The 19161-nt window shown below is 46.4% G+C and overlaps 1 protein-coding gene across 2 annotated transcripts in view; it reads right to left on the bottom strand.

Annotated features, from left to right (window-relative positions):
- Nucleotides 1-19161, bottom strand: part of Itga11 (integrin, alpha 11) — a 92407-nt gene that overhangs the window by 55562 nt on the left and 17684 nt on the right. For both annotated transcript variants that reach the window (XM_013518950.1, XM_005393676.2), the window contains exon 2: nucleotides 16133-16244. In XM_013518950.1, the coding sequence (XP_013374404.1) occupies nucleotides 16133-16244 (112 nt within the window). The remainder of the gene's footprint in view (nucleotides 1-16132; nucleotides 16245-19161) is intronic.

Here is a 19161-nt window from a genome sequence, read left to right as displayed (position 1 = left end):
GAGGGGGGAGGGGAAGGGGGAGGGGAGGAAAGGAAACCACTACATTGGTGCTGGCTCCTGGGAGCTCCAGGCTCCACCCAGCTCTCCCAGCTGCTGAGGGTCTGAAGATACCAGCTCCGGCTAACGAGAACCGCTATCTGGACTCTCCCTGCTGAGCTCCATGGCTCCTGCCCCTCTGTCCCATGTGCCTGCCAGGGTCTGTGGGGGGGGGCTGGGCCCGGGCCCTAGGCCAGCGTTTCTCTGCAAGTATAATTTTTCTCTCGCTCCCTCCCTTTCCCTGGCTCTCATGCACGGGGTGGTTTCATCCCATCCCGGCTCTGCTTCTGTGTGATTTATCCTTTAACCAGAGTGAGTCATGGTGGGGATTTTACTTGTTCCAAGGGAAAACAGAAGACATTCATGTGCGGCGGTGTTGGGCGCCTGCTCCAGCGGCATCAGAAGAGTGCCGTGCGTTCCCCAGGGGAGATTTCCACGGAGGCCGAGGCCTCGGCTGCCCCAGGCCTGACTGTCACTTCCCTGTCATTCTTCCCTTTCCTTGAGACCTCTCCCTGGACAGAAGGTTGCTTCTGGGGCGTGGGACAACACATCCAGCTTCTGTCCCCAGGGACGAGCTACATGGCCCCTTGTGAAAGCCCTTGAGTTCGCACCACTGGGCCCCGCTTCTAGAGGAAGACGCAGTGGCCCAGAAAGGGTATGGGATGCATCGGTTTCCTGTGGCTCGGGAAGGGGCTGCGCTAGGAAGGGACTCCAGCTGCATGTGACTTTGAAGCCTACACTTCCCCGTAACAGGGACCCATCTTTATCTGCAGGGGCAGAAGATCTGTGTCCACCCTGACATACCCCTTGAACCCCCAAGGAAAGGGCCACAAGTCACAGGCTACAGGGCCTGAGGCCTTTGCCCTTGGGTCTAAGCTCAGCAGCTGAGGCTGGATTTATTCCTCAGCCTGGAGTCCTCCTGTCAGTGGTCTCTGATTTAAACAGTGCTGTAGTCAGGGTTTACAAGGGAAACAATTTAATACATAATTTATAGGATTATTTTATAATAGTCACCCAAAGAGTCAAATACAAAAGAGTGCAGGAGATCGGTCCACTCACTAAAGACCCAAAGAATCCAGCTGAGGGCCTGGATTCCACAGCAATGTCCTGCATGCGTCCTGTATGGGTGTCATGCAAGACTGTACCAAGGATCTGTGCTGGGAAGGCCCAAAGGTCAGTGGTGGAAGCTAGAAAGTCTGCACCAGCAGGCTGAGGGATCTGCACTGGAGCCAGGAACCGACGCTCAAGGTAAGGACCAGAGCTCCCCTGAAAAGAACCGCAGGCATCCTCAGTGACAACCAGGTCCCAAGCTCCTCCAATGATAACAGCGAAGCTCATGTCAGAAAAACCGGCACAACACGCCTCTCCAGGAGAACCAACAGCACTGCCTCTTCCTCTCCAGTTCCTTTATGCTGCCGGCAACAGGCCCCAGCTGGGCTTCCCACACCCAGCACCACGCTGATTCAGTTCAGCTGGGTGTTCCAAGTTGGCCACCAGTTTTCAATCCACCACAGCCAGGGAGAACCCTACTGAACACTTAGTTTCTTGGAAGGTCAGTGTGCAAAGCCATTATAAAAGAATTAATATCTTGCCCAGGCCGGGTGTGGTGACACACACCTGTAACCCCAGCACTCGGGAAGCTGAGGCAGGAGGATTTCTGAAAGTTTGAGGCCAGTCTGGACTATTTTGTGAGTTCAAGGCCAGCTTGAACTGCACAGAGAGACCTTGACTCAAAAAACTTAAAAAAAAAATGAAGGCCTTGGACAAATTAGCATTAGTTTAGGGCAAAACTAGAAATCGGTCTAGGTGGACACCTTCTAGTAAATTTTGAGACCCGGGGCTCAAGATGGCGGTGGACTAACCTTTTGGCATTTGTCACCTAAGTGCTTATTAGCCCAGGTGGATCCATCACAAGAAGTGGGAACAGTATGGGACTGGAGGTGATGAGATGGGCTTTGGTCCTGGGTCTCCCATTGACTGGCTGTGTGACCTTGGTCTAGATTGTTCTCTCTCGGGGGCTGTTTCCTCACTAGTAAAATAAGGGGGTTGGGATAAATAAATCCTAAGAACCTCCTCCTCCCAGAGGATGGAAGAGGCTGAAGGTCCCCCCGAGGGACTGTGGGGTCCATCTGTGCCTCCTGGGCCTGCTCCCGGCCGCCTGGGCCTCCCAGACCACCTCTGCCGGGGTGAGGTCAGGGTCAGTTGGAGACCATGGCCATGTGGTCCTGGCTCCAGGCTAAGTAGCTGCCCCTCGGCCTGGCCCTCTAGAAGCACAGAGCATGTGTGGGGCAGGGACCTGTGCCAGGCAGGTCCCTTTCTGTCCTGTCTACCTCAGGGCCATCCACCCTGGGAGCTGTGACTTCAGAGGCAGCAATAGCTGTGCGCAGGACCTGCGCTTAGCCTTGAGGGCGCCTTGCTTCGGACCCTGGCAGGTGATCGGGCTGTCCTCCCCGTCTTGTGTCCATCTCTGATGCCACCAAGCCCAGAGGGACAAGGGGCTGCCAGGACCCTGCGACCGTGGGGCAGTAAAGCTGGGGCTGTGAGCGCCACACCTGAGATGCTCCTTCTGCCCAGGGGAGGCTTGTGTTCTGGAGGATAGGGGCTTCACAGAGGCCCTGTCCTCTCTCCAAGCTGCAGCCCCGCTGCCCATCGTCACCCAGATGGCAATGCCCCAGTGGGTCCCAAGCTCAGCTCGTCTACTGCCCCAAGACCTGCACCCTGCTGCTAGGTCTTTTACGTTAGGGACACCACTGTCTTTCCGTGGGCAAGCGCTGCTCTGTCCTCGAGGTCCTCCAGCCTCTTGTGTCTCCAGCCTCGCTCTTGTCCTTGCCCCGGCTGACACTACTCCCGCCACACTGATCCTGGAGCGATCCAAGCACCTGCCTGCCCCACGGCCTCGGCCGTTCTCTCAGCCTGGAAGGCTCTGCTCAGAAATCCAGGATTATCTCAGACTTTTCCTTTCCTCTGTGCCTCTGACCTCTGCCACCCCATCTCAGAGGCGTTCCCCGATGTCTGTAGGAAGCAACCTTCCTCACTGCCAGCCGCCACCCCTGCCTCATGCTCTTCCACTGCACACAGCACTGAGTGACGGAGACCACCCAGGGGTCTTGTGCGCGAGAAGACCAGCTCCACTCGGGGGAGCGGCTGGCAACACTGCAGACAATGAATTCCTAGGACCCGGTATGGGAGCTCCAAAGGGGTTGAATGAATGAATGAATGGACTTCTGGTGCTCATGGTATAGACCCTTTGTGGAGTCCCTGCTCTTAGCTTGAGCATCCTCTCTGCTGGCCTGGCCTTCTACCGCCTTCCCAGCAGCTCTTCTCCTCCACAGTCTCCTCCCTCAGTTCCACCCTCTGCAGAGTGCCAAGTGCACCCCCCACATCACAACTCTGCTCATCCTTCCTCCTGCTCTAAAACCTCCCATGGCTCCCCACTGCTTCCCAGGTACAACCTCTTTGCTCTGGTACTGAAGCTGCTGTTCTGTGCACCTGTGATGCTCTTCCCGTGCATGTCCCCCTCTTGCACAGCGAAACCCCACCTCCAGGTCCTCTCCTGACGCCCTCGGCCACCTCCCACCATGCTGAATTTGACTCCCTCTCATGTGAACACCAAGTCCGCTGTGTGTCCCTCTGGACATCTGTCAGCTGGGGCCAGGGCTTCAGAGCCTTCACCTCTCTTCCCACTGGGCCCAGCCCATCCCGTCAACCTGGCTTTGTGGATCCGCTGGGGGCCGAGCTCTGGGGACACCGCTGCCTGGACTCTCTTGCAGCATCAGCAAAGCTACTGTGGAGACTGTGGGTTCCTGGCCAGCCTCAGGGCAGGGCTGCTTCTGCCCTGGGTGCCCTCAGGCCTAACCAGGTCACTGCCCTGGGACCCAGCTCAGAATCTTAGGAATCATGTCCTTTCCTGGGTCTGAGTTGCTGTGTGTAAAATGGGACAAGTCCACTTCCCTTATAGAAGGTTGCTCGTGTCCCTAACCTGCGCCCAGGCAGCTCACCACTGCTTTGTGTCCTTAAAGCCTGCAGTGTCCTAATGGTGTCTGTCTTGGACCTTATGGGACCCTGTGGTTCCTGCCCCCTGGCACCTTGGACACAGCTGACCTTTGTGGGGCCCAGCTCTGCTTCCCCTTGGCACCAGGGGCTCCACCCAGAGAGGACACAGGCCTGGCCAGGCCTCTGCCAACGCTGTCCAGAGTCGCAGGGACATCGAATGGCTGACTGGGTCTAGCCACTGCTCTGTGAGTGCGTTAGAGTCATGTGGATTACATTTTCTTGAAAATACCCAAGGCTACAAAAGCAAGGGCAGAGACACAGCCCTAGAGGAATTTGTTTTCTTTCCTTCCTGTGTGCCCTTGGGTATTGTTATTGTTGTGGGGAAATGTTCCCGATGTCAGGGCCGTCAGTGCACTGCTGGTTGGCCTGGTTGGAGCTCGGAGTTGGGGGTGTGGTGGGCAGAGGGTGACACTCAGGACTATCAAGTGGCCGCCCAGCAGGCCTGGCCGCTTAGCCTCCAGCTGCTTTCTCAGGGCTCCTGGACTTTCCAGGAGGCTCACAGCCTGGTGACCTACTGGCACCTGTGTGGGGGGTCACCCTAGGTCTGGATTTGGTGACAGGGGCTGGGAAGTGACTTCTGCCTCTCGGACGCCCTTGGGGAAGCAGAGACAGTCTTCTGTTGGACCTACTGGGAGCTGTTAGCAACACAGGTTCCTCCGCCCATAGACGCAGTGCAGCCTGGAGTGTGAGCTCTGCCCTGGGGCTGGCGGCCAGGTCTGCACCAGGGGGCAGGGAGAGCCTGGGCCCCAGGGAGCCCCTCAACCATGCGGTCAGATGCCTGATTTAAGGTTTTGCTGCTTGTGCCTGGAAGCAACTCAATCACCATTTCCTGCTTTGCTAATTACAAAATATAGTGTGGGTATCCTTGACCTTGCCCAGCATCCCGAGACCTGTAGGTCCCTTCCGTTTGGCACTTGAGCAAGCAGAGGCTTAGGAGGGTTGAGAGCTTGTGCCAAGGCCTCGCCCCACGGACCCTGCTGTGTCCTTCCTTAAGGCTCCTGAGCATGGGGTCAAAGGGACGCACATCGCAGGGGCCTGAATATGGTCAGCCAGTGCCCCAAAGGCCATCACCGCAGGCCTCTCTCCCCGTGATCCACACACGCAGGGTCCTCTGTCTGGATCCAGCCCTTGGAAGGCTGCCTGCAGGACAGGGAAGGTGGGGGCCGGCAGAGGAAGTAGGGAGGGGTGCACCTGAGTGGTGTGCTCACACAGTGGGTATCAGGATCCCTTCTGCACGCGCCACAGTTCCCTGGGTCCCAGGGTTGCCCTGTGTCCCTCAGCTCAGCTGTGGCGCTAAGCATGCGCAGGCCCAGTGGCTGTGGGGGGTGCAACGCTGCCCACCTGGGCCCAGCTCCTTCCCACTGTGCTCCTGGCAGGAGCACCTCCCACAGACAGGTGGGCAAAAGCAACCAAGATCCTATCATCTTCCTGCCCCTCTAAAGCCAACATCGGAGCCCCATGCACAGCCCGCTCCTAAGAATCCCTCCAGCAACCCCAGCAGGGATCTCTGCTTTCTCAGGCTGCGGGAGCAGAAGGCTGGTGTCCAGTGGGGAACATGAGCTGTGGGCCTACGTGGCACCAACGCATGTGGAAAGTCTATGGCCATCAGAGAGAAGCCCGGGAGGGGAAGGGAAGGTCATCCTAGGCTAGAAGGATCCAGAGAGCTGGATGGAGAAAGTGACCTCACACGGAGGAATATAATGAGGACCAGGTCCCGCTGGGTTTTACATTGCTTTTAAATTATTTCAAGGGCATGAGGACTGCCTCCTTCGCTGGCTTGTGAGTTACTTGAGAGTGGAACCATGTCTGCTCACAGCAAGATTTTGCAGAGTCTAGAAAAATGTATTAACAGATGCTTAATAAACAAACAGTGGTCAAAATAAATTCTATCTTAGAAAAGTCAGCTCAATGTCTTCATTAACCCTCACAGCATGTAAAGAACGTGGAGGGCGTGCACTGGGTGTCCTTGTGGTTGGGAAAGGCTTGCATCATTAATTCAGCCTTGGAAGGTGTGATCTTGGAGCACCTACTACGCGCAGGGCTTATGTCCCTGACTTTAGGAAGAAAGACAGTGAAATGCAATTATTATCCCGCTTGAGAAATACTATGGGCAGAGAAATAGGGGATTCCACAGAAGCACATGGGAAAGGAGGGTCGGAGACGGAGTTTCAGAGAAAGTGATAAAAGAGTATGAATGAAGATATTTGATTCCAGCAGTAAACAACAATCAAAGCTGGACAAAATCTACACACCAGCTATTTTCAGGTGCTGGCCAGCAATCAAAGAGAGCTCAGGACTTCAGGAGAGGGATGCACAGAGCTCTCCCAAATGTCCCCCACTTTCTCCAGGGGGCACTTTCCTACGCAAGCCTAGGAAAGAGAACATGCAGTGGTCAGCTGCCTGGGTGGATAGAGGAAATGGTGAGGGCTGTAATGGTGACTGGGTTTTGGGAGGGACAGGAAGAGACTTGCCCCAACTCTCTTAAAAGTCTCTCTCATGTGCCTATAATCCCAGAACTCTAGGAGGCTGAAGCAGGAAGATCTTAAGTTTAAACTCATCCTGGGCAACTTAGTGACTTAGTGAGACCCTGTCTTAAAATAGAAAAGGAGAAGAGTGGGCAAGTAACTCAGTGCAAAGGCCCTGGGTTCAATGCCCAGTACCCCGCCCCCCATCACACAGTTTCCCTCAGGTCCTGGCATGCACAGTGTGAGACTGGAAAATTGATCAGCAAATACGCACTGGGAGCAGAGATTTTAGAGACTGTCTCATGGCAGCAGGGAGATGGTGGGGTTCCTCCCTAGCCAGGTGGAGAGATCTCAGGAAATACCCTGGGTTTCATTTAGGACCCCAGGAAATCTATGCTGTAAGGATAAAGACCCTCTCCCAGGAGTAAGTGCAAAACTAGGTGAGACCCACTCTCACTGGGGTCCAATCATGCAGGCAAGACCTAGATGATGTCACCAGGATATACTGACCACCAGAGCCAGACATAGCATTCCTAAAGGAAGCAAACACACCTCTAACCTCTATAGTGCTTCACCCATGATATTCAGCATACAACAAAAAATTACTGAGTAAGCAAAGAACCAGAAAAAGTGAGGGACTGTCATGAGATAAAACAGTCATTAGAAGCAGACAAAAGTTGATCCAGACAGAGTTAATAATAAAGGCTTCAAAGTCAATGAAAATAGAATAAAAGATGGAACAGTGGGATGCAGAGAGACTGTTTGACACAATTAGAACTGAATAAAAAATTAAATGAAAACTCAGAAACTGTAAAATAGAATAACTATAATAATGAGGACATTGGGAGAGTTTAGCTGCATTGTAGATATAGCAGAAGACAAGATTAGTAATCTTGAAGACAGAACGATAGACAATATCAACATTGAGGTAGAGAGAGAAAGTTGGGATAAACAGAACTGAGATAAGAGAAACATGGCAAGATGTCCTCCCACACAGCAACTGGACCCTAGGGAGAAAAAGAGAGAGAAAAACTATATTTGAAATGAAGGTAGAGAATTTTCTAAATCTGGTGAAATATATCAAACACAGGTTCAAGAAACTTAGAAAGCAATAAGCAGAACAAATGCAAAGAAAACTTAAGTTCAAACTGCTGATATTGAAAAGAAGCAGTCAAAGGAAAATGACATGTTATATTCTAAAGAAGACATGCGAGGCTGAGGCAGGAGGGTCATCACAAGTTTGAGACCAGCCTGGGCTACATAGTGAGTTTGAGGCCAGCCTGAACTACGTAGTGAGACCCTGTCTCAAAAGAATAAAAAAGAATGATGAAATGGAAGATTGACACCTCAACAGAAATTATAAAGGCAGAACACAATAGAGAGACAATTTAAAATGTTAAAAGAAAAATTGCCAACCTAGCATTCTGTACCTCAATAAGATAGTACTTCAAAAATTAAAGTGAAGTAACGATGTTTTTCAGACAGACAAACCAAAAACTCCTACTCCCAAAGGGAGAGAACCATGTTCACCAGACCTGTGTTGTAAGAAATGTTAAATAAGTTTTTGTTTTTTTGCCAGAAGAAATACCAAACAAGAACACAGAAACTGGCTGAAGAAAATGAAGAAAGGGTAATTAAGCAGACATCAATGCTGGCAGTTTAAAGCAACAACAATAAGGAATCATGTAATTTATAATATATGCAAAGATAAAATCTATAACCAAAATAACACAAAAGATAGAACAGGCAACTGGAGTCAAACTGTTGTGAAGGTCTTCTGTTATTTAAGAAAGTGGTAAAAGTGCTAAAGCTGCTGATATAAAATAGATTGAAATAAATCAAGAATGCATATTGTAATTTCTACAGTGTACACTAAAAGGTTCATAAAAGAAGGTACAACTAAAAAACTAATAGAGAGAAGTAAGAACATCCAAAGTAATTGAATGATTAAAAATAAAAGATCAGAAAAGATTAATATGGGGACAAAAGCCAAATGAGACAAGTAGATACATGTGGTAAGATGGTAGACTTCAACGCAATATATCAGCTATCATTACATGTAACTATCTGAATAAAAGGCAAGGATTATCAGAACAGATTTAAAGAACTATGTGCTGTTTGAAAGAGAAATGCTTTAAATGTAAAGATACAGAAAAGTTGAAAAAAGAGGCTGTTGAAAGATAGCACATACAAAATTGGCCAAAAGACAATGCCTATAATTAGTATCAAAGTAAACTTAAGGAAGAAAGATAGAAGAAATGGGTCAACTCAACAGGAAAATATAATACTCCTAAATTTGTACCTGCTCAAATAGATTCAAGTCATAGAAAGCAAAGCTTGAAGAATTAAAAGGAGCCAGGCATGGTGTTGAACGCCTGTAATCCCAGCACTCGGGAGGCTGAGGCAGGAGGATAGTTGCAAGTTTGAGACCAGCCTGGGCTACAACGTGAGCTCAAGGCCAGCCTGAACTGTGTAGTGAGACCCTGTCTCAAAAAAGATAAAAATAAATACATAAATAAAAGAACTAAAAGGAAATAACTTTAGCTTCCCAAAGGTAACTGGAAATTTTAATAAAAGCCTTTCAGAAATTGATAGAATCAGCTAACAAAAATCAGTAAGAAGGTAGGTGATTTGAGCCATACAATCATGTTAACCTGACATACACAGAAAAGTACTTTAAGCACTACAGAACCACTATTTTCAAGTGCACTGGGAATTTACTAAAATAGGTCATATTTTCTTTCACCTAGGAAATATTAACAAACATTAAAGGATTTAAATTACACAATGTCTCTTCTGATCACTTGGAATTAAATTAGAACTGTAACATAAAATGACTAGAGAATCGTCATACATTGGGAAATTTAACAAAACATTTCTAACTCATAAGTCAAAGAAGAAATTGCAATGGAAATTAGAGATTATTTTAATCTGAGTAAGAATGAAAACCTCAAAATTTATGGGGTGCAGCTAAAGCCACGTTTAGAGGAAATTACAGCCTTACATGTATGTATGTATTAGAAAAGAAATAGGGTGATAATACAACCAACAATTTAAATAAGAAGCTAGAAAAAAGACAAAAATTCAAAATATGGAAAGAAAAAAATTTTTTTTTTTTTTTTTTTTGGTTTTTCTCCGGTACCGGGAACCGAACTCACGACCTTGCGCTTGCCAGGCAGGCGCTTTTGCCGCTGAGCTAAATCCCCAGCCCCTAAAAATTTTTAAAAAGAGTGAAAATCAATGCAAGAGAAAACAGATTCAATAGAGAAAAATCAATAGACCCAAAATGATCCTTAGAATGCGTGAATGAAATTGATTTACTCACAAGACTGACCGATACCAAGAGAAACAACACAAAGTACCAAGAATGAAAATGAAGATGTTGCAAGAGCTCTTAGAGACATTGAAAAAAACCCCAGGAGGCCAATAAATAATATTTGGTCAATAAAGTTGGAATGAAAGAGAAAAATTACTTAGAAACACAAATTACACATTTGTACACAAATTACAAACACAAGTTACCAAACTTAAGAAGCAATAGGGAATCTGAAGAGTCCATTATCTTTAAGAAATTGAATCTGTAATTAAAAATCCTTCCACAAAGAAAACTCCAGATGCTGTACTAGTGTTTTCCCCAAGCATTTAAAGAAGTTATAATACAAGCCGTATGTTCCACCAGGAAATAGTAAAAGTGAGAACACTTTTCAACACATTTTATGAAGTCTGAGTAACTGTAATGCCAAAACCTGACAAATGCATTACAAAATGAAAATACACCTCCCCAAAACAAAATAGAAACTAGTGTCTCATAAAAACAAAATTCTTCAGCACATGTGAGAGGACACACGGCAAACAAGTGAAGTTTATCCCAATGTGTCTGTCACATTTCCATCACTGAGACAAGATGCTTGACATCCACAACTTAGGGGAGGGAAGGTTTGCTTTGGTTCATGGCTTAAGTGGTTCCAGTCCATGGTAATCTGGCTCCAAGGCAGACACATCATGGCAGAAGGGAATGGTCTAGAAAAGTTGCTCAGCTCATGGCAGCCAGAAACAGAAAGAGGAAGAGCCAAAAGCAAAAGAGCACTCATGATCTGATCATCGCTGGAAACACCCACAGAAACACCCAGAAGTATGCTTTATTAATTTCCTATCTAATCAGATCGACAGTCAAGATTAAGCATCACACTAAAGAATGCAAGTTTGGTTTAATACTAAAAACAAAGCAAACACACGACAATAACAACTTCAGTGCAACTAAGCAATATAATTAATCACATTAACAGAACAAAGAACCACAGAATCATCTCAATTATTGCAAAAAAAAAAAAAAAACCACCAAAAAAGAGCATCTGATAAAGTTCAATGGTTGTTCACAATTTTTGTAAAATCAACCCAAGAAAACTAGGAATAGAAAAAAACTTCTTTAATTGTATGGTACCTACAGATGAATGTAATTATTTAATCATGGAATGCCAGAAATTTTCCTTTTGATAGTGGAAATAAAAGAATGTTTAGTTACACCACTTCTATTCATCTTTGCACTGAAAGTTTCAGCCACTACAATTAGGTAGAAATATAAATAAAGATATAAAGATTAGAAGGGAGGGGCTGGGGATTTAGCTCAGCGGCAAAGTGCCTGCCTGGCAAGCGCAAAGTCGTGAGTTCGGTTCCCGGTACCAGAGAAAAAAAAACAAAAAAAAAAAAAAAAAAAAGATTAGAAGGGAGAAAAACTAATTATTTCACATGATCTGCTTGCATACATAGGAAATCCAAAAGAATTTACAAGCAAGCTATTAGAAATAATAAGTGATCTTATACAAAATCAAGTATATTTTTATGTAGAATCAAAAAGGCAAACGAAATAAGAACATTTCATCTTAACATAATAAAATATAAATATGTAGGAATTAATGTAATAAAAGAAATTCAATACTTTTACACTGAAAATTTTAAAGCATTATTGACAGAAATTTAAAAAGCTGAATAAATGAGGGGGATATACATGTTTATGGATTAGAGGACTCAATATTATTACGATTTCACTAGTCTATAAAATTCAGTGCAATACAAATCAAAATCTTAGCTCATATTTATTGGGGGAAATTGACAAGCTGGCTCTAAACTTCATATGGAACTAAAAGACCTAGGATAGGTAACAAAATATTTTCAGGGAAAAACAAACATACTACTCATACTATTTGACTTCAAGACCTATTTTGAAGCTACAGGAACAAGGACTTTTTATTGGTGCAAGTTTAAATAAACAGACAAGGGTCAGGGATTTTGCTCAGCAGCACAGCACCTGCCTAGCAAACACAAGGTCCTGAATTTGATTCCTGGTACCAAATAAATAAGTAAATAAATTGTTATGGTTTATGTCTGTGTGTCCCCCCAATGCCTCATGCGGACATGGGGCAGGCTATTAGAGTTGAATGATTGTGGGTGTGAGAGCTACACCCACCCTCAGGTGGATAGTTTGCATATGTAAGGGAGAGGAAGAAGCTGCTTGGGGATTCCCCCCCCCATTCCGCCCTGGTGTGTGGCTTGCTGCTTTGCTGTGCTGCCACCCTGAGATGCAGCCCTCTGCTATGTGCCACTCTGCCTTATAATCTGCCAAGTACGGATTGAAACTTCCACAAACTGTAAGCGAAATAAACCTTTCCTTCCTTAATTTTGGGTGTCAGGTATTTTGTTCCAGCAGCGAGGAAAGAGTAACCAAGACATAAATAAACAGACAAACAGAATAGAGACAAGAAATAAATCCACATGTATATGGTCACCTTATTTTTAACCAAGACAACATTAGAATTTTGTAGACTTTTAACAAACAGTGTCAAGCCTGTAACCCTAGCACTCTGGGAGGCTGAGGCAGGAGGATCACAAGTTTGAACATGCCCTGGGCAACTTGGTGACTTAGTGAGATCATGTCTCAAAATAAAAGATAAAAACAAAAATAGATTTTTTGTACATGGGAAGGGGATGAAGAGATGGGGGGGGAGGGGAAGAGAAGGGAAAGTAAAAATTTAAGAACGTTATGTACATGTTCTAACTCCCCATAATGAACATAATCATTGTGTCCTACAAACACGTACCAGTATAAATTTAAAACGTAAACAACAACAATAATAAAAAATAACTGGCAGGTCAAGTGGATATCCATGTTTTTAAAAACTGTGATCTTTATTTCACATATTACACAAAAACTTAATGAGATGGTCGAGTGTGTGTAATTCTAGCACTCTGGGAGACGGAGGCAGAAGGATTGTAAATTTGAGCCCATCCTGAGCAGTTTAGTGACTTAGGGAGATCTTGTTCCAAATTAAAAAAACTTTTTTAAAGGGGTGGGGATGTAGCTCAGTGCCAAGGCCTTGGATTCAAGCTCTGCTACCCTACTACCGAGAGAGAGAGAAAGGGAGACAGAGAAATGAATTGTTGATTTTAATGAGAAAGAAAGAGCATCGTCAAACTTCTTGAAGAAAACACAGAAACATATTTTCATGATTTGGGGAGAGACAAAGATTTCTTAAATGGGACACACAAAAATCACTAAGCATAAAAGATGAATAAGTTAGACTTTAATATAATTAAGCACTTCTGTTCATCAAAGGTGCCACTAACAGCATGAAAGAGCAAGGTATGGAGTGGGAAAGAGATTTGCAATCTTTCTGACAAAGGACTTGTACACAGAACAGGTTTTTTTTTTTGTTTTTTGTCTTTTTGAGGCAGGGTCTCACTATGTAGTTCAGGTCGGCCTTGAACTCTCTTTGTAGCCTAGGCTGGCCTTGAACTCACAGCGATCCTTCTGCCTCAGCCTTCCAAGTGCTGGGATTATAAGCATATGCCACCATGCCTGGCTACAGAAAAGATTTTTATCATCTTATAAATCTACACAAAGACACACAACACTATTTAAAAAAATGAACAGAAGACCTGATCAGATGCTACATAAAAAAATGAGCATCAACATGGCCATTGCATTTACCAAAGTCACTCAACATCATCAGTAGAGAAAAGTAAATTAAGTCCACAAATAGAATCCACTACCCGCCCCTGGAATGGCTAAAATTAAAGTGACTGATAATACTATGTGTTAGTGAGGATGTGGGACAACTGCAGCTCTCTTATTTTACTAAAGAGAGTTTAAATTGGTGAACCACTCAGGGAAAAAAGTGCTTGGCAGATGCTACCAAAGTTAATCATATACCTACTCTTCATCCTAGCAATTCTAACCTTGAGTACACACAAGAGGAATGAGGCCATGTCTATTCCCCAAAGAATGTTAGCAGCATCTCCTTTAGACAGTACCAAGCATCCCAAGTGACCCAAGTGTCCAATAGTGAACCGAAAACTGTGGTATAGTAATACAAAAGAATATGGTACATAACAGACAAGTGTGAAGCACAGCACATTCACCAGTACATTGAACCTCACAGACAGAGTGTTGACTAAAAGATGCCAAATAGTCAGGCGTGGTGGCACACATCTGTAAGCTCAGCTTCTCAGGAGGCTGAGGCAGGAGGATTACAAGTTTAAGTCAGCCTGAGCAAGTTACCAAGACCCTGTCTCAAAAATAAAAAAATAGGAATAAGAGAGGGATGTAGCTCAAAGCAAAGGCAATGAGATGGGGACCTTTAAGAAGTGGGACATAGGGCAGGGTAACTGCTAGGACTACCTGGGTAGTCGCCGGGTGGTTACCTGCAAAATGGGTTCCTGCTGGGTGTGGAATCAGTTAGTTCTCACAGGCCAGAGGGCCTGGCACTGACTCTCTGGCTTTCTGTGTCACCACAGGCCATCCAATCTGGGACCGTCAGCTTCCAAAGCCATGAACTAAATAAACCTCCTTTTTTTTTTATAAAGCCCTCAGCCTCAGTTCTTTCATTATAGCCACAGAAAATAGATTCATACAGCCTGGTCCTTTCCATCCCAGGAAAGAAAGAGGGCCTTGCTTTCTGCTGTTGAAAACCAGCCAGACCGGAGAACAGGGATTCTCAGTCAAGGTGCACGAGGAATTGGCCTGGGGTGACACATATGGACTAAAACTAAGTTGTGGTGATGGATGCATAACTTGATAAACTTACTTAAAAGCATTGACTTGTACACTTGACATGAATGGATTATAGGATGAAATATGCTTCCACAAAGTTATTTTTAAAAACTGGATATAGATTATAGAGAGCCCTTCCTGGTCCTTGTCACGGCCCAGGAAGGTATATTTGTAATCCCAAGAAAAGTTATTGGAATTCTAGTGAGTTACTTCAATCTACCACTTGTAGTGCCACCCATGGCGAGAATAAAGACACTAAGGCATATTTGTAGTTATGGGGAGCCAAGGGGTCCTGAGTCCAGCCATAATGATGCCCACCCGGAACCAAGGCCTCGACACAAGGCAGAGCCCAGGTTTTATTCATTCATGAAGGGAGTGGCTTGGGGATGAGTGACTGTGAGAACAGGGGGAAGTAGGTGAGTGCTGTGAGCTGGGCTAGGTAGGAGCCCTGAAATCACCTCTGCAAATGCAGAGAGAAGGGTCTGCAGAAAGAGTAATCTGCGTAACACAACTGAGAGAGTATCTAATGTTTGCGGGTCGGTGCTTCAGCTCTGATGTGTACTCTTTGAAGCCCCAGGAAGTCATAGCCTCTATCCCAAGGCTTGATCCCAGCTGACAGCGCGGAGCATTGGCTCACACATCCCGCTGCATCCCAGCTCACACATGGGAACAATGGGAGGTGGGCAGGGGTCTGGGGAAACAGCTTCCTTCTCCAAAGACTACCATCAACACCTCGGCTGGACCGATATGCATTGCTTAAAGCCAATTGCAGGGATAAGGAACAGTCCCAGCCAGCTCTGTATCAATACATGGAAATAGGGTCAGGCTTAGCCTAAATGGAGGCAATTGCTCCTCTGTCAAGGAGAGTCGCCTAGTGGTTCTCCACAGTAGCTCCTTCTGATTGTTGTGGTCCAGTTCCATAAGACCCACCTCGCTCTTGAGAGACCTCACCCTGTCTCTTAGGAAAGACCTGAATCCCTTTGTGAGGGTGGAGACCCACGGCCTAATGATCTCCTAAAGTCCCTCAGCACCATGCTGTTGGGGGACACACGGCAGCATGAGCTCTGGCGGGGACAGAACACTAGGAAACCACAGCAGCGCCACGCACGCGTGTTGATATTACTTGTGATTTCCCAAAGAGGCGAGGCATTTGGCAGTCAGTGGCCACGAGGCTCTTTCTGCCCCCCAACTTGGCCTGACCATCAGTTCCCTTCACTCCACTGTTAGCACGCTCACCCCACCCCCACCCCATCAGCTACCCCACCAGCTCCCCAACAGGGCAGGAGTGGAGGAGCCACCCCCGCTGATGAGACGGGGAACCCCAGGGTGTACAAAAGGTGCCTGACAGCTCTGTCACATGATCCAGAGGAGACGCTGTTTACAGACAAGGAGATGCAGCTCCTGAGAACCCGACCACGCAGGGAATCACGTCAGCCTCTGACCCGCGGGGTGAACCCTCAGTCACCAGCACCCTGAGATCTACGTGCTGGGGTGGGCCGCGCAGGCACCGGGTGTGGACGCGGGCTCTTACCACTTCTTGCCTCCGATGTCGTGCTGCTGCACTGTGTAGCCGAAGAAGGCGGTCTTGGGGCCTGTGAGGACTCGCGGCCTCCTGGTGTCCATGTTGAAGGTGTCTGTGAATGCTGGGCAGGAGGAGAGGAGAGTGAGAGTCAGGCAGGCGGAGGCCTGGCCCGGGGCATGGTGGGACCTACCAGAGGATCTCCCACCATGGAGGGTCCCACAGCCTGCCAGAAGGGGGCTCTGAAGCTGAGCATGTCCCCCTCCCTCCTTCCCTAGGTACTGACCGCCTGGTCCACATGTTCGAGGGCGACACCCTGGGGCACCGCCTGAGCAGAGCCTCTTTTACCGAAGCAGGTAGTTTCCTCCACTCCTTCTTTTTACAAGAGATGACCATTAAGTCACAGTAACTGTACAAGTTAATGGGTTTCACTGTGACATTTCCAAAATGCAGACATTGTACTTTGATCATATCCACCTTCACTTACCCTCTTTTTTTTTTTGCACCATAAATGGATTTGCCCATATTCCCTCACCAGAGTTACAGAATCAAGGTTCCTGGGGGTGGGGGGTGCTGGAAGACTGCGGCGTAGGGAAGCAGGTACACATGACCTCGCTTGCCCAGGGTAACCCGCAGTGCTGTCTGGAGGTCAAGTCTGGGCTCGGGGGCAGAGCAGTGTGGCCCATGTGAGGCACTGCTGCAGTACAGGGGGGACAGTGGCAGCAAGTGACCAGGGAGCTGCCAGCTCTCTCTTTGTGATTCCTGGTCTGATGCTTGGGTTTGCTGTTGTGGCCCTGGGCGTGGAGCAGGGGAAGGAGAGGAAGTTGGCCCACGCCAGGCAGACGCATCAGCCCCGGGGCAGAGCCCTTGGTCAGGAGAGTGGTGGGCACAGAGGATGGAGCGCCGGTGACACTGCTGGTGACACGGAGTCATGGTTCCTCACCATGAGGAACCTCACCATCTCTCCAGTCCTGTTTCAGGAATGAGCACGTACACGCACGTGCACACACATCCACATTGGGTTACAATTGCTTCCCACCTGCCTCTTCCTCCTATCGGGCTTCTTTAGAGTGACATCTATGAAAACACTTAGCTTTAATCTCCTCTCTGCATCCAGAAGGTGCAGACAGACTGTGTATGTGGTGGTTTCTTCCTGTCTTAGGGACACAAAAGCTATCAGTATTCTTAAGACAAAATAAAAAAGATTTTGTTCCTTCCAAATTCTTCTTATAAGAAATCTCTGCTAATTGACCTACAAAAATTCTGACTAGTCTATTTATAATTACAAACTTCTAAAATTGTAAAAGAATTATAATTCAGTTTGGCCAAAAATATATTTGCATGCACTCTGATATTATAAGCAAACTGTCTGTGTATGTTTGTTTGTCCATTTGTCCTGTCTGAGAACAGCTGCATTTTTATTTGAGATCAACAATTTTTTTCTTTTTTCTTTTTTCTTTTGCATTTTTTGACCATTTGTTCATAATTTAATTTGGTTTATAGATTTAAAGAGCATGCTTCCACCTGGGTTGCCAGCTGGTCAATATGATATCAAAATTGGTTTTCTCATAGGTCATCAGATATTTGTTAAGGTAACTAAATGGGGACCCTTAGGGCTTGGAGAATTATTAGTCAGGGCTCCCCTTGGTGAACAAAACAGCAGCTGCCTGGGAAGATATCCTAGCCTTTGTTCATTAATGGGAGGACCCAATGATCTTTATAGCCTTATGGGAGACATGACAATAAATGTTATTAAAAATATGTTATTGTGATATGTTTACATTGGCACAATATGTCACAACAGATTGTGATATGTTTGCATCATCAAAAGGTTAAGTTTTCTAAAAATAAAACAATAAGATTTTCTGATTTAAGGATGCTTTGGTACAAAACTAAATTAAGAAACAAAAGTTTTCATATGGTTATGACAACTGTTATTAATCTCTTGGTGTATTAAATGTATTCATACCTTCAGATGTACAGGTCTTCCAAAATGTAAAATAGGGCTTGTTTATGGTGATAGACTTTTCTTTCAGATTTAGATCTCCACCTTTAACAAAAACTTATGTGATGTTCATGCTGTGTACACAGCATTATACTTAGAGATGCCTAGACATTTAACAGTCCAGACAGTGAATTATTATTATTATTCTTTTCTGGTAGCAGGAATTGAACTCAGGACCTCATGCTTGCCAGGCAGGTGTTGCACCACTGAGCTATATCCCTGGTCCCAAAGAGTCCAGACGATGTCACAAATTTCTTCAATAATATTCCATTAAAGGTCAACAAGTAAAAGCTTCTTATGTACTAGATAAAGAAGATTGACTAAACAGGCTATTTTATGTCAAAATGGAAAGTTAGATGTGTTAAAAAATGTCATCATGATTGTCATGTTACAATAGTATGTATGGCTTTTGATTTCAAGTTTTCTGTGTAAAACTATATAACTGTTGCCTGTTAACATTTTACAGGAATTCAACTATTATCACACCCATGGTTGGTAGGAAGTAATGCTTTCATTTTGTATTTTAAGGTGCTTGATATTCGGATTAAAAAACGGAAGTAGGGCTCAAATAGTCTATTGGTCTCCAACCCTTGTTTTTCTCATAGGCTCTGAGTCTTTTATATAAAGTAGACATACTCCTAAGAGGCCAACAGAGTTTGAGAACCACTCTATTGGGTTAAAGACCCTTGTGACAGGGCTAGCTTCCTGCCTCGTAGGCTCCCGGAGGGAGGGCCCCCAGCGCACGGGGAGCCTCGGGTGGGGAGCGCCGGTCTTCTGGCTGGCTAGCTTCCTGCCTTGTAGGCCCCCGGAGGGAGGGCCCCTGGTGCCCGGGAGGCCACAGGGTGGGGAGCGCTAGCCCTTGGGCAGGCCCCCAGCCTAACAGGCACCTGGGAGGAGGGGCTCTGGTGCACAGGAAGCCACACTGCGGTGAGCGCTGTTGCAAGCCAGCCCTTGGGCCGGCCACCACTGCTTCATTGAGAACTACCATGACACAGAGAAACATTGACACAATTGGCCCACCATGCACCAGCTGCAG

This window comes from Chinchilla lanigera, unplaced genomic scaffold (genome assembly GCF_000276665.1).
Source record: "Chinchilla lanigera isolate Chin_1 unplaced genomic scaffold, ChiLan1.0 scaffold00049, whole genome shotgun sequence".
Classification (NCBI taxonomy): domain Eukaryota; kingdom Metazoa; phylum Chordata; class Mammalia; order Rodentia; family Chinchillidae; genus Chinchilla; species Chinchilla lanigera.
This window is presented reverse-complemented; position numbering and strand designations above follow the sequence as displayed.